This window comes from Poecile atricapillus, chromosome 29, assembly GCF_030490865.1.
Source record: "Poecile atricapillus isolate bPoeAtr1 chromosome 29, bPoeAtr1.hap1, whole genome shotgun sequence".
NCBI lineage: Eukaryota > Metazoa > Chordata > Aves > Passeriformes > Paridae > Poecile > Poecile atricapillus.
The window spans coordinates 4,960,734-4,973,069 of NC_081277.1; the positions used below are offsets into that span (position 1 = coordinate 4,960,734).

General features: G+C 54.8%; 1 protein-coding gene across 2 annotated transcripts in view; it reads right to left on the bottom strand.

The window, feature by feature from the left end:
* The window catches only part of LOC131589609 (hexokinase-2), a 25,372-nt gene continuing 13,036 nt past the window's right edge, over positions 1-12,336 (bottom strand). For both annotated transcript variants that reach the window (XM_058859266.1, XM_058859267.1), the window contains exons 3-18: positions 12,026-12,174; positions 11,722-11,841; positions 10,796-10,891; positions 10,583-10,682; positions 10,124-10,307; positions 9,186-9,341; positions 8,819-9,052; positions 8,290-8,594; positions 7,572-7,720; positions 6,735-6,854; positions 6,552-6,647; positions 5,795-5,894; positions 5,516-5,699; positions 5,106-5,261; positions 4,382-4,615; positions 1-4,021 (exon numbers count right to left, since the gene is read on the bottom strand). In XM_058859266.1, the coding sequence (XP_058715249.1) occupies positions 3,877-4,021; positions 4,382-4,615; positions 5,106-5,261; positions 5,516-5,699; positions 5,795-5,894; positions 6,552-6,647; positions 6,735-6,854; positions 7,572-7,720; positions 8,290-8,594; positions 8,819-9,052; positions 9,186-9,341; positions 10,124-10,307; positions 10,583-10,682; positions 10,796-10,891; positions 11,722-11,841; positions 12,026-12,174 (2,528 nt within the window). In that variant the 3' untranslated portion in view covers positions 1-3,876. The remainder of the gene's footprint in view (positions 4,022-4,381; positions 4,616-5,105; positions 5,262-5,515; positions 5,700-5,794; positions 5,895-6,551; positions 6,648-6,734; positions 6,855-7,571; positions 7,721-8,289; positions 8,595-8,818; positions 9,053-9,185; positions 9,342-10,123; positions 10,308-10,582; positions 10,683-10,795; positions 10,892-11,721; positions 11,842-12,025; positions 12,175-12,336) is intronic.

A 12,336-nucleotide genomic window follows, 5' to 3' on the forward strand; every position in this document is an offset into this window, starting at 1 on the left:
CCCAGGAATGGGTGGTGGTTGTTTTTCTCTCGTTTATTGTCACAGACTAGGAGCAGCAGTGGTGGCTGAGGGGAGCTGAGCAGTACAACACCACACTCAGGAAAACGGTATGAAAAGTACAAAAATAAGGAAGCCTATATATAATATCATTGCAGTCAATTGCTAAAAATAAATATTGTAAACACGAAAGAACAACATCAGGTGAATCTACAGCACTCGTTTCTGCCAGCAGCCACACAGTCTTTGGCTTTATGACTCCCCTGCCCGCACGGAGCCAGCGCCCACATCAAGATGCATTTTCTTTGCTTCAGGCCAGAAGAATTTCAGACTGGTCAGGGATGTCACAAGGGAAAGAATTTTCCTCTCTCCAAATTACCTTGAGAACAGGAGTTGCCTCTTCATGCCTTCAGTGCCCATTTTTCTACCAGAGCAAGTGAATGATCTACCCAAAGCAGGCATTTTCCTTATCAGGAGGGGAGGGGACTGGGGCCAGGGCTTCCCACACTAGAGTTTATTTTGTTGTTACCTTGTACCTCACAACCCCTGCACGGTGCTTTTTACCACCATTTTACACCTCTCCTGTCCCATGCACTTGGACCTTTCACCCCCTTATCTCTCTGGCAAGCCAGATGCGTTTGGATTGCCTGATAAGAGAGAGCAGGCACCGAATTATCTCAGGTCAAACCGCACCCGAGCTGCTGCCAGCCCAGAGATCTGTGCCCCACTGATACCCCTGTACCCCTCGGGCCACTGAGCACGAGCTTCTCCCTCCCAGCCATGGAGTCCAGGAAGGGAAGAGGCAAATTCTGCTTGCAAGGTTCAGTAATTTGCTGATTGTGTTGATATATATCTGCATATATATTGAAAGCCCAATAAAATCCTGTCCAAAGTACCAACAAGGAGAGATTTGCCAGGGAGGGAAGGGCAAAGACTCTGTTCCCTGCTGCCTGTGGGGCCAGAGAATGTCCCAGCACCCCGGGAACACAAAGAAAATGCATCCAGATGGGAACAACCAAGCAAAACAAAACCATCCTAAATCCACAAAGCAGCGCTTCTTGCTGCAGGGAAGACGCAGACTGGGCAAATCAGGCTGAGCAGTCTGTCCGTCTGTCCCTACAGATAATCATTTGATCTTCCCTTCATATCAGTAATTAGGATTTAATCTTCCCTTCTTCATTTTAAACACATTCACAGAACATCCCATGGCGACGTTTTGGCGTGAGGTTCTGGTCCCAGCCATCACAGTCAGACTGGACATCCAACACCTCCAGTGCTCATCCCCCTGGGAGCCCAGGGGCACATCCTTCCTCCAGGCGTTCCCAAACCCTCCCTGCAGCCACAGGTAACACAGGTGTGTGTCTTGTAACGCTTCAAGTACTGCTTTTACCTGGGAACATTCCAGACCCTGCTTGATTCTGAGTCTAAGCAAAAGCTTTCCAGCATTACGGGAGCCTTGGATACCCAGCTGGGTATCCCTCTGACCAAGCCCAGCCAAAAATCCATCCTGCAAGCTCAGGGTGATCCTTCCTCACCCCTGTGGAGCTACAACCCCTCCTTCACCCCAGACAGGTGAGGGGATTGTGATGACCCTGCTCCAGACCAGGTACCTCAGCTCCCCAGTTTCCCTCTCACCCTGTCAGTTCCCTGCTCCAACGGAGCCTGAATCAAAAGCAGGGCTGCTCAGATCCCAGTCCTTCCCATTCTGCCCCCAAAACTACTCTTGTATAAAATTTCACTCACTAACTGATGAAAACACAATGGATTTCAGAAGGGGTACAGCTGGCTAAGAGTAAAAACAGCCACTAATGCAACTCTGCAAAGTGCAGCAGCTAAAAAGATTTCTGGTTTGATTTTTCAGTAGGCAAAATGCTGGTTTTCTGAGGAAAAAAATCACACAAAACTGCTTGGTACCAGATTAGAGGATTTCTGTATCATCCTTCAAAGATTTATTTGACAGCTTCTAAAACTTCCACTAAACTTGGTTTCTTACATCATTTCTATACACAGGTTCTGTTATAATTGTCTTGAAGCTTATAAAAAAATAAGCATTTAAAATGCCCAAAAGAGTAATTTTGCTTTAAAATTGTGCTACTGAACTTGACCCCCAACACAGAAGAGAGACTTTTGGTAATGAGGTTACCCCAAGCAGTATAAAAATATACATAAAAATAGACAAAAACTCTTATCCTCCAATCTGAAGGGCTGTTTGTGGGGATTATTAGTTATTATTTTCTTTTTGTACATCACTGTAATTTCATTAACTTCTGCTAAATATTTACAGAACCCCTCCACCCCCACCCTTTGCCTGCCTCTGCTCGCAGAGGCAGAGACTTGCAGCTTTTAGTTCATCCAGAGTTTTCTGTTGGCAAAAATGGATCCCTGTGTTTGGCCATGGCACACAAGCGATGCTGCGGGCACAGGGGTCCCTGGGGATGCCACGTGGGGATGGAGTGACACCAGCTGCTGTCACCTCCCCGAGAGGAGCTCAGCCTGAGGTCAAGAGCCCTGCAGGGCCCTGGGTTATGTCATCCACCCGTGGTGTGACCTTGCAGAGCACAGCTGGGGAGGGCAGGGGACAAAATAAAACTTCTCCTAAGGTTAAACCCAGCCTGAAGCCAACAGCATCACTGCAGGGCCCCGCTGCTCCTGCACCCTGGCTTTCTGCTTTCCCTTTTGTCCTGGTGATAAAGTCAGAATGCCCAAACCTCTTGTACAACCGTCCTCAGGTGTTTGGGTCTCTTTTTCCAGTCTACCCCAAGAAAATTTTAAATTAAAAAAAAATTACATGACAGAAGAAAAAGAAAAAGAAAATAATTACTCTGTACTGTTCTTCAACAACATGGAAAGGTGACATTAAAACTAAGTGATACAACCCCCCCGAGACTATGTACATAAAAAGACATAAGATCTCTTAAAACATAAATATACAGTGTATAAATCCAGGTGCCACCTAAAGGCTGCAGCTGCAGAACTATTTCACAGACACAAAGCAAACCAGACTCTCCACGCCAAGGGCAGACGCACAGCCTCGAGTTTGAGGCTCGGCAGGGGAGACAGCGACCCGTGGCAGCGGCTCCTCGTGCCCACACATGCACCAGGGAAGGGGTAGTGGTGTCCAGGGGTGAAACACGACCCTACGCACACGCCACGTTCCTACACGCTACTCAGAGTGCAGGTGAGAGGTCAGGAAATGGGATTAGACCCTGAGTCCCCAATTATTTCCAGGCACGTGCTCTGCTGGAGCCTGGCCCCAGCAGGTTCTCGTTATTGCTCACCAAGGGAGATACGCGGTATCTCCAGTGCAGCCGCGGCCACGCCGGTGGAATTCTGCACCCTGTGCTTTAAGAGTTACCATGACTTTCATGGAAATAATACAGCCTTGATCAGGGTAAAAGACTAGTGGAGGTCTTTAGCCCAATCTTAGAGGTTTGCTTCTACAGCTACGACTCGGACATACATAAATAGGTACCGTTAAAGTGACAATGCAGTGTCTTAATTATCTGAGTGTTATCACTACTGCCGTTAGGGGAGGACCAGTGGTGTGGAGAGGTGCGAGGAGAGCTGGGATGTGACGGAGGCTGCGGGTGGGACAGCTCCAGCTCCACCTGGGAATGCAGGGAGAAGCCAAAAGACACTGTGAGCCTTACTCGACAGGCGGTTTTATGGCATGCAAGGAAACTCCTACGACATCACTTTGTACAGAGCCCACGGCGTCTCCAGTCCCACCGTGGTGCCTCGGAGAACAAGTAAAGCTACGAGTCTGCTTGGAGGGGAGGGGCTGCATGGGTGTGTGAGTGTGTGCAGAGAGAGGGAGGGATTGGGTGAGGAAATGTCCTGTTTTGCTGAAACCAAGCTCTTGGGCAAACCTGCTTCCCTCTACCGCTGCCCGGCCTCGCGGATGCGGCAGGCCACGGCCGTGATGAGCGCGGCGCCTTTGCCACTGCCGTCCTCCGACTGCAGGAAGGTCACTTCGCACTTGGGGGACAACTGCTTCACTGTCTCCTGCAAGACGTTGGAGAAGCTGCAGGGCAAGGGGAGGGAGAGGTTCTGAGTTAACTGGTGAAGGTATCAATCCCAACCCCTGCCTCATCTCCGTGCCTTGGAGTCCTGGCTGAACCTGGTCACCACATCTGGGTCAGGTCCAGTGGGATTGGAGGAGCCCCTGTTGTGTGACCTGTCTTGGTGCCCCTGTCCTTAAGGGACCAGCTGACTCCTGCTGAGCCCCAGGTTCGGGTCAGTGAGCTCCTGGCAGCCCTCAACCCCCTGAGACACCTCAAATCCTCCCCATTATCCCCCTGAACTTTCCCCTCAGCCCCGTGACTGCCCAAGGTGGGCAGGTGCCCTGGGGCAGCCCCCTTGGAGCACAACCAGAGCCACTCACTGAGGGTGCAGCTTGTAGAGCGTCCCGTCCACGCCGACGGTGATTTTGAGGAAGTCCAGGCCACGGTTCTCGCGGATCTTGTCCACCACAGCGGCCATGCCGGCCCCGCAGAGCTGGGCCGCGCGCCGCGCCACCACCGTGCACACCTCCTTCACGATGATGCTGTCGTCACACGTGGACTCCAGGCCCAGGTGCTGCAGGATGGAGCGCACCTGGAGCAGGGCCAGGCAGTCGCTGGGGAGGACACGGGGAACGGGCGGCGTTAGGAGATGGAGCAGCTGAGGTGTGCCTTCCCCTTGCTGATCTACATCCCACAGAGCCCATGGACTCATGGCTCGAGTGACTGCCTGGGGCCACCCTCCAGCCCCCCGTGAAGCTCATCTTTCAGACCTGGCTGCGGCCTGGAGTCACATCCTGATCAGGGAGGCGATTTCAGGACAGAGCCATGGCAGTGTGACACTCGGGTAACCCACAGCCCCTCTCTGGCCAGGGCAGAGGATGAAGAGCCATCTGTGCTGCCCGCCCCAGACAGCCTCCTTGTCTCCACACTGCCGCTGCCACAGCCACGTGGGCTCTGCTGGTTTATCTGCGTGGCACCGTCCTGCATCACCCTGGCTCCAGACCCAGCACGTGCAACTTCTCCTACCAGCCCTGGGGGCACTTCCCCCAAACTCCATCCCTGCTCTGGTTGGCAGCTGGTGCTCAGTCGCCTGTTGGACCTCACCTCTCTATCTGAGACAGGAATTTGGTCTCAAAGATTCCTCTGGTCTTCAGCCTCTCTGAGATCCGTCCCCGGAAGAGCAGCCCTTTCTTGGTGAAGTCCATCAGGATGTTGCGGACGATTTCCCCCAGGTACATCCCACTGATCATCTTCTCATACCTGGGAAGGAGAGGATGAGGCTGGACATCAGGACAGGAAGGGACACTGGGACTGGACAGGGATTCCAGCTCTGCCAGGTGCCTTTGGTACAATCTCTTCAGCAAGATCAGCAGCACGGCCCCCACCCACGGGCAGGGGACGAGGGACACATCAGTGTCCTGCTCATCATCCCCTGGATCCACCGAGGGGTCAGAACTGCTCCTGGACCCTCAGCCTCATCGGGATCCCTTCCAGCCCCCAAAGCCACCACCCACCTCTGCTTCCCAGGGTTGAGGGACAGCTCATCCACCGCCAGGTCAAACTCCGTCCGAATGTCATCCAGGCAGCCGCTGTCCCCGAAGGCCCCCCACTCCATGTTGACACACATCCTGCCCTCGTCCCCTTCCACCAGCTCCACATTCCTCATCTCCTCCATGTAGCAGGCATTGCTGCCCGTGCCTGCGGAGAGGAGCGGGATCAGAGCCCTGGGACACCCCACGGGGCAGGGGTGGGACCACAGAGCAGGAGCTCCGTAAGGATCTTGCAGTTCTCACCAACAATCAGCCCAACTTCACAGTAGGGATCCTCGTACCCACAGGTCATCATGGTGCCAACGGTGTCATTGACCACTGCCACCACGTCCAGGTCAAATTCCTGCAGAGGGATGGATTGCACAAGTTATTCCTGGAGGACTTGGAATTCCTGCTAAGTCTGCTCCCATGGCTGGGAAAGGACCTGTCTGCCTGGTGACTGTGGCAGTCATAGAGTCACAGAATCATGGAATGGTCTGGGTGGGAAAGGTCCTTAAAGCCCATCCCATTCTACCCCCAGCCATGGGCAGGGACACCTTCCACTGTCCCAGGCTACTCCAAGTCCTGTCCAGCCTGGCCTTGGACACTTCCAGGGACCCAGGTGCAGCCACAGCTGCTCTGGGCACCCTCTGACAGGGCCTCACCACCCTCACAGGGAGAGCTCAGACCTCAGACACCTCCAGCTGCTGAGGGGCCAGGTCAGCTCTGCCAGGAGCAGCCCCTGGGCAGGAGCTCGAGGTGGTCTGTGCTGAGGAAACAAAACTGTGTCTCCTGAGCTCAAGGCCAGACAAGTCTGCTCCAGCCCTGGCCAGGAGCCAGCCCATAGCTCCAGGGTCTGAAAATCCAACCTCCAGTGATGAGTAAGGGCGGCTGTGAAAATTCCGACTCTCATTACCCTGAGCTCAGCCCAGTAATTTGTTTTACAGGCCAATTAATGACGCTGAAGAAAGCCAGGATGTGGGAGCAGCCACCGCCTTCCCCCAGCCCCATGGCCGCTCACCTCTCTCCTGTGAATGGCCTCCTTCAGCAGGCCCACCACATCCTCTCCCTCACAGCCTGTCGCCTTGAAGCCTTTTGTCCACTTCAGGAGAATTCCCTGTTGTGGGAAAAACCCCCCAGTGAGTCCCCCTGAACAACAGGTGGGAGGCAGAGCCAGGGATGCTGCCAGGAGCAGCGGGGTTACCTCATCCAGGTTGTTCTGCTGGCAGGGGAAGGAGAAGGTGAATCCGAGCGGGAGCGATACGCCCTTCATTCCCATGTATTCCAGGAAGTCGGAGATGCAGTGGACAATGTGGTCAAAGAGCTGGAGAAGAAAAGCCAAAGGGAAAAGTTACCACCACAGGCAGAGCCCAGCTGGAAGCCAGCCTGGCCAAACTGCTGGGGATTCTGAGCCATTCGGAACACCGGCATGTTCAAATCACTCCCAGGACTTGGAACGGAGCAGAACACGGCTCAGCAGCACTGTGGGAGGGGAGCAACCCCAAAAAACTCGGTTTCACCCCCTTCCCCACCCACAGCATGGCCAAATCCCTGCATTGTCCCCACCTCGCAGCTCCCAGGAGGCGTGGGGGACAGCAGGGAGGAGACATGGGAATCCAGTCCCTCTGCAAGGGATCCCCACAGCCCTCCAGCCCAGTCTGCTGGAGATACTCCCAGTCCCCAGGCACTGCCTGGAGTGGTTTGCAAAACTCTTTCCAAATGTCTCTCACTGCTTGTGTTGTGGTTTCCCTATCTGGGAAATGGGATGATGCTTATCTGCTCTTGTGAAGTGTGAGGGATTTGGGGAGGTTCAGTCATGTCCAGGAACAACAAAAATCCATTCCTAACCTAAAAACCAGTCTCCAGCTTCCCAAACTCCAGAGCCTTGGGCAGAACTCGCTGCTCTAAGGGCAGAAGAGCACCAGCCCTCCCCACTCCTGATTTTGCTCCCTGGAAAGGCAAAACCCAGCTGCAAGGTCAGTCCTGCTCCAGCCACCCCAGGGAAGATGCCCCTTTCCCGTCTCCACTTGCCCATCCTGACCTCCTCTCCCGTCCCCTGCATGATCTCCACGGGGATGGAGTAGATCTTGTTGTGCATCTCCACCCCGCGCCGCATCCCGTTCCTGACGCGCACCAGCAGCACGCGGAAGTTGGTTCCTCCCAGGTCCAGGGCGAGGAAATCTCCCTTTTCTGCAACCCAAGAGAGGATCATCAGGAGAGATCCCAGCACAGGGCGTCCAGGATGTGGCACAGAGCAGACTTGAATCTGCCCCTTCCAGGGAGAGGGGTGGAAATGGAGACACGGCTGGGGATGCAGGTAGGAACAGGGGGTGCAGGTGGGAAGAGGATGGAGAGGTTTGCTCCAGACTCGGGGTGATGATGAGGCTTCGAATTATAAACCTGAGTTGGAAGGGACCCACAAGGATCACTGAAGTCCAGCTCCTGGCCCTGCACAGGACCTGTGCAAGCTTCAAGCCAAAGTCAGGCACTCGCCCAAGCCACAGGAAGAACCAGGAGCACAATCCAGGATGAGGGTGGAGAGAATCCTGTGGCAGGATTTGTGGGCACGCAGAGCCAGGCTTTGTGTTAAGTCAGGTGCAGAACGTCCCAGAGGCTCAGTGCTCTGCCCAGTATCAAACTGGAGCTTTGTGCCACTCCCACCACAAAGAGGAACCAGCCATAGCAAAGGATCCAGCCATTCCCAAGGATGCAGGACATCCATGGGCTCACGTGCAGAGGTTTTACACAGGACACATCACCTGTTCCATCAGGAGTGGAGCACACGTAGGTGGGCAGCATTTTCACCGTCGCCTCTGCGTGCGTCTCCTTGCCCAGCCCTTTCTCCATCTCTATCCTCATCCTTTCCTTCACCTCCAGCAGCTGCTCGTGGCTCAGCTTGAGGGGCTCCAGGATCTTCTGCCGTGCCTTGTGCTGTGCATCCAGCCTGTAGGCCACCGCTGTCACCATGGCTGCCCCTTTGCCGCTCCCGTCCTCCGAGCGGATGAAGCGGATCTCACAGTCCGGCAGCAGCTTCCGCACGGTCTTGTGGAGGCGACGGGCAAAGCTGTGGAGGAGGAGGAGAGGGGACCTGAGTGTGACCCTCTGAGTGTGACCCTCTGAGTGTGACCCTCTGAGTGTGACCCCTGGGATCCACACAAGGTGCCCAAGGGGATATTTGGAGGCGCTTCTCTTGTGCCAAGCTGTACACACTGCTGGCAGCAGCAGATCCCTCTCTGTGTCCCTGTCCCCAGCACCCCCAGACCCCTGTCCCCAGCACCCCAGACTCACTGGGGGTGTTTTTTGTAGACAGAGCCATCCACGCCCACGGTGGAGCGCAGCCGCTCCACGCCCTTGTTGTCCTTGATGCGGCGCAGCACCGCGGCCAGCGTGGCCCCGCACAGGCTGGCCGAGCGCGTGGACACGATCTGGCAGATGCGCAGCGTGGCCAGGCAGTCCTCGTGTGATGGCTCCAGGCCCAGCTTGCTCAGGATCTCGTGGGCTTTCTGCAGCCCTTCCTTCTCCCTGGAAGGTCAAAAAGGGGTTTGTGCCTGGGAATCCAACCTTTGCTGTGTGATGGTCCAGGTTTGCTCAGTGATGGTCCATCCACGGATGTTGGGAGATGGGCTGGGACCCAGGAAACCTGGATCCTACTTACTTCTCGATGGCAGAGACGAATCTCGTCTCAAAGTGGCCAGTGGTGAGCAGATCCGGCGTGAGCCTGCCCCCGAACAGCAGCCCTTCCTTGGCCATCTTCACCAGGATGAGCCTGACCAGCTCCCCCATGTACATCCCGCTGATCATCTTCTCAAACCTGCCCGTGGGGAGGCACGAGACAGAATCAGGGAATGGTTTGGGCTGGAAAAGCCCTCTAAGGTTATCAAATCCCCAGCACTGCTGAGGCCACAGAGCTGTTAAATCCCTCCAGAGATGGTGACACCACCAGGCACCTGGACAGCCTATGCCACACCTGACCACCCTTTCAGGGCAGAAATCTTCCCTAATGTCCAACCTAAACCTCTCCTATCTCACCACAAGCTCCCCCCTGAGCCTCCTTTTCTCCAGGCTAAACAATGTGTGTGTTTGGCTGTGTGTGTGCCACGAGGTGGCCACAGGCTGACCTGAAAACCCCTTGGCAGCCTCTCATCCCAAAGAGAATCTAGGTAATCTCTTCCCAGAGCAGTTTATCCCATCACTGAGAATTTGAAGCCATGTAGATGTGACCATCATTCTGCAAACAGAACTCGTGGCCACCTTAGGGAGTTCAGATCACCCCCATGCCACAGCAGCCCTGTGGGGAGTGGGAAATGTGTAGGACTGGGATGTGGACATCAGGTGAGGGTGTCTGCCTGGGCTGGTGGGTGACTTTGCTGGCCAGGAGAGGAACAGGAACCAGCACATTGACATGAGGGGCTCATGAGGGCAGCGGGTGGGGCACACAGTCCTGCTTTGGGACACAGCCCCTCTCTGCACCGGTGGCGGAGGACACGGTGACCCAGTTAGCTGGGATGACCTCCCCAGCCCCAGTAACGCTATGGGAGGACGGACAATGCTGAGCAAACCACGAGCCTGAGCCCGAGCCAAGAATCTGCTCACAATTGTTTGCCAGGGTTGAGCGAGCCCATGTCGATCTCACGGTCGAACTCGGTGCGGATGTCGTTGAGCACCCCATCGTCACCAAAGGCCCCCCACTCCATGTTGATGCACATCCGACCTTCGTCCCCCTCCACCAGGTCAATGTGCCTCATCTCCTCCATGTAGCAGGCGTTGGTACCGGTACCTGGGCCAAGCACGTGGACAGGGTGAGCAAGGACACTGCTTTTCCCTCATTCCCATTTTTCCTCATTCCCATTATTCCAATTTCCCTCTGGCCACAGCCCAATGCACCAAAGAAAGTGAAGAGCTAAGCAAAAAACACTGGACAATGCTGGTTTTCAACACTGATACCCCCCTCTCTTTTTTTCCCCAAAGACCCCGAGGTCTGCAAGAAGCAGGATCTCCCTCTGGCTCTCCTGGAGGGATGGACCCCAGCTCTTCCCCCTTGCTGCAGCTCACCGACAATAAGGCCAACTTCACAGTTGTGGTCATCATAGCCACAGGTCATCATGGTTCCCACGGTGTCGTTCACCACGGCCACAATGTCAATGTCAAAGTCCTGAGATGGTGGAAACGAGAGTGACCCAAGGGAGACAAAACAGAACGAAACATCTGCAGGGAGCCAAGGTCTCCTGTGCCAGGGACCCCTGTGCACCCACCCCAGCCTCTTACCCCTCTTTTCTTGATGGATTTGCGCAGCAGGGACACCACATCCCTGCCCTCCACGCTGCTGCACTTGAAGCCCTTCGTCCACGTCACCAGGATGCTCTGCAGGGGAACAACAAGAGGGAAGCTTGGCACAGAGGACATGTGGCCCTGCAGGCAAACCCCTCATTATCAGCTCACCAGCTGCGCTATCAGCCACAGCTTCCGTGTCAGATAACGTTTATGGCCACAAAATAACGTGAGCTGCTCCTTGCTCGATTCCCATGATCAGGTTTGATTGAGCCCTGCAGCAAAACCTGTTCACAAGCCCAAGGAACGCTCCTTGACCCATCCCTGAGGGGTGAGAGGCTCATTGTGCCTATGGAATGCTCCTTGACCTGTTCCTGTGGGCTGGGGGGCACCTGGGCAGGTGCCAAGCTGAGCCCTGGGGGGCAGGAATAGGACTCGACTGCATTTGAAATCTCCAACCCTATGGGCACAGCCCCCTTAGGGAGGCAGACCCCCACCCTTCCTTAGAGCTGGGGAAACTGGCAGTGGCAATGGCAGTGACAGTGACAGGACAGTGACAGTGACAGTGACAGTGGCAATGGCAGTGACAGTGACAGGACAGTGACAGTGACAGTGGCAGTGTGTTTGGAAAAGATGACAAGCAACAGGGTTATTGGGAAGTGATGCCAAGCTGCATTCCCTGAAGGAATGTTCCATCCTCTCTGTCCCTGACCCTGCAGCCACTGAGTCATTGCACTGACAAGAAATATTCATAAAAAATAAAAGGACAGTGCTGTTCCTAAGCTCCACTCCCCCAGAGCTTGGGAAATGGTTTTACAGGAACGAGAGATTTGGCCCTTCAGGAAAGGTCATGTGACTCAAAATCAACGAGCCTAATTAAATGCCTAAGATAAATTGGTGTGGAATCCACAGCAATCACCCACCTCGTCCAGCTTGGTCTGGTGACACGGGAAGGAGAAGGTGAAGCCAAGGGGCAGTTTCTTGTCTTTGATTTGCAGCTTGTCCAGGAAGTTGGCCAAACACTCGGCAATGTGGTCAAAGAGCTGGAAAAAAGATAAAGAGTGAGACTCAGCTGGCTGCCTGCTCCGAGGGGATGCTGTGTCCACATCCCTGCCCACCCCCACTCAGCAGCAGCAATTCCCAAGATCCAGCAGTGTCCCCTGGCCCAGGGGTGACAATGGGGACACCCAGTCCTGCCCCAGCCCCAGGGGCTCTGCCAGGACCCACCTGCACCCCGCTGCCACGCATGAGCTCCTCGGGGATGGCGTAGATCTGGTTCTCCATCTCCACCTTCTGCAGCCCATTGTCCGACACCTTCACCCGCAGCACACGGAAGTTGGTGCCACCAAGGTCCAGCGCTAGGAAATCCCCGTCCTCTGTGGGATCAGGACCAGGACAAGCCATTAACTGGGAGGGTCCTCTGTCCACACCATCCCACAGCCCTGAGGTGACTGGCCCCCACCCAGGCACAATAAGGTCAGATTTTTTTATTAGATTTCATTATTTAATTCATTATTACATTTTTTTTGTATTTTATT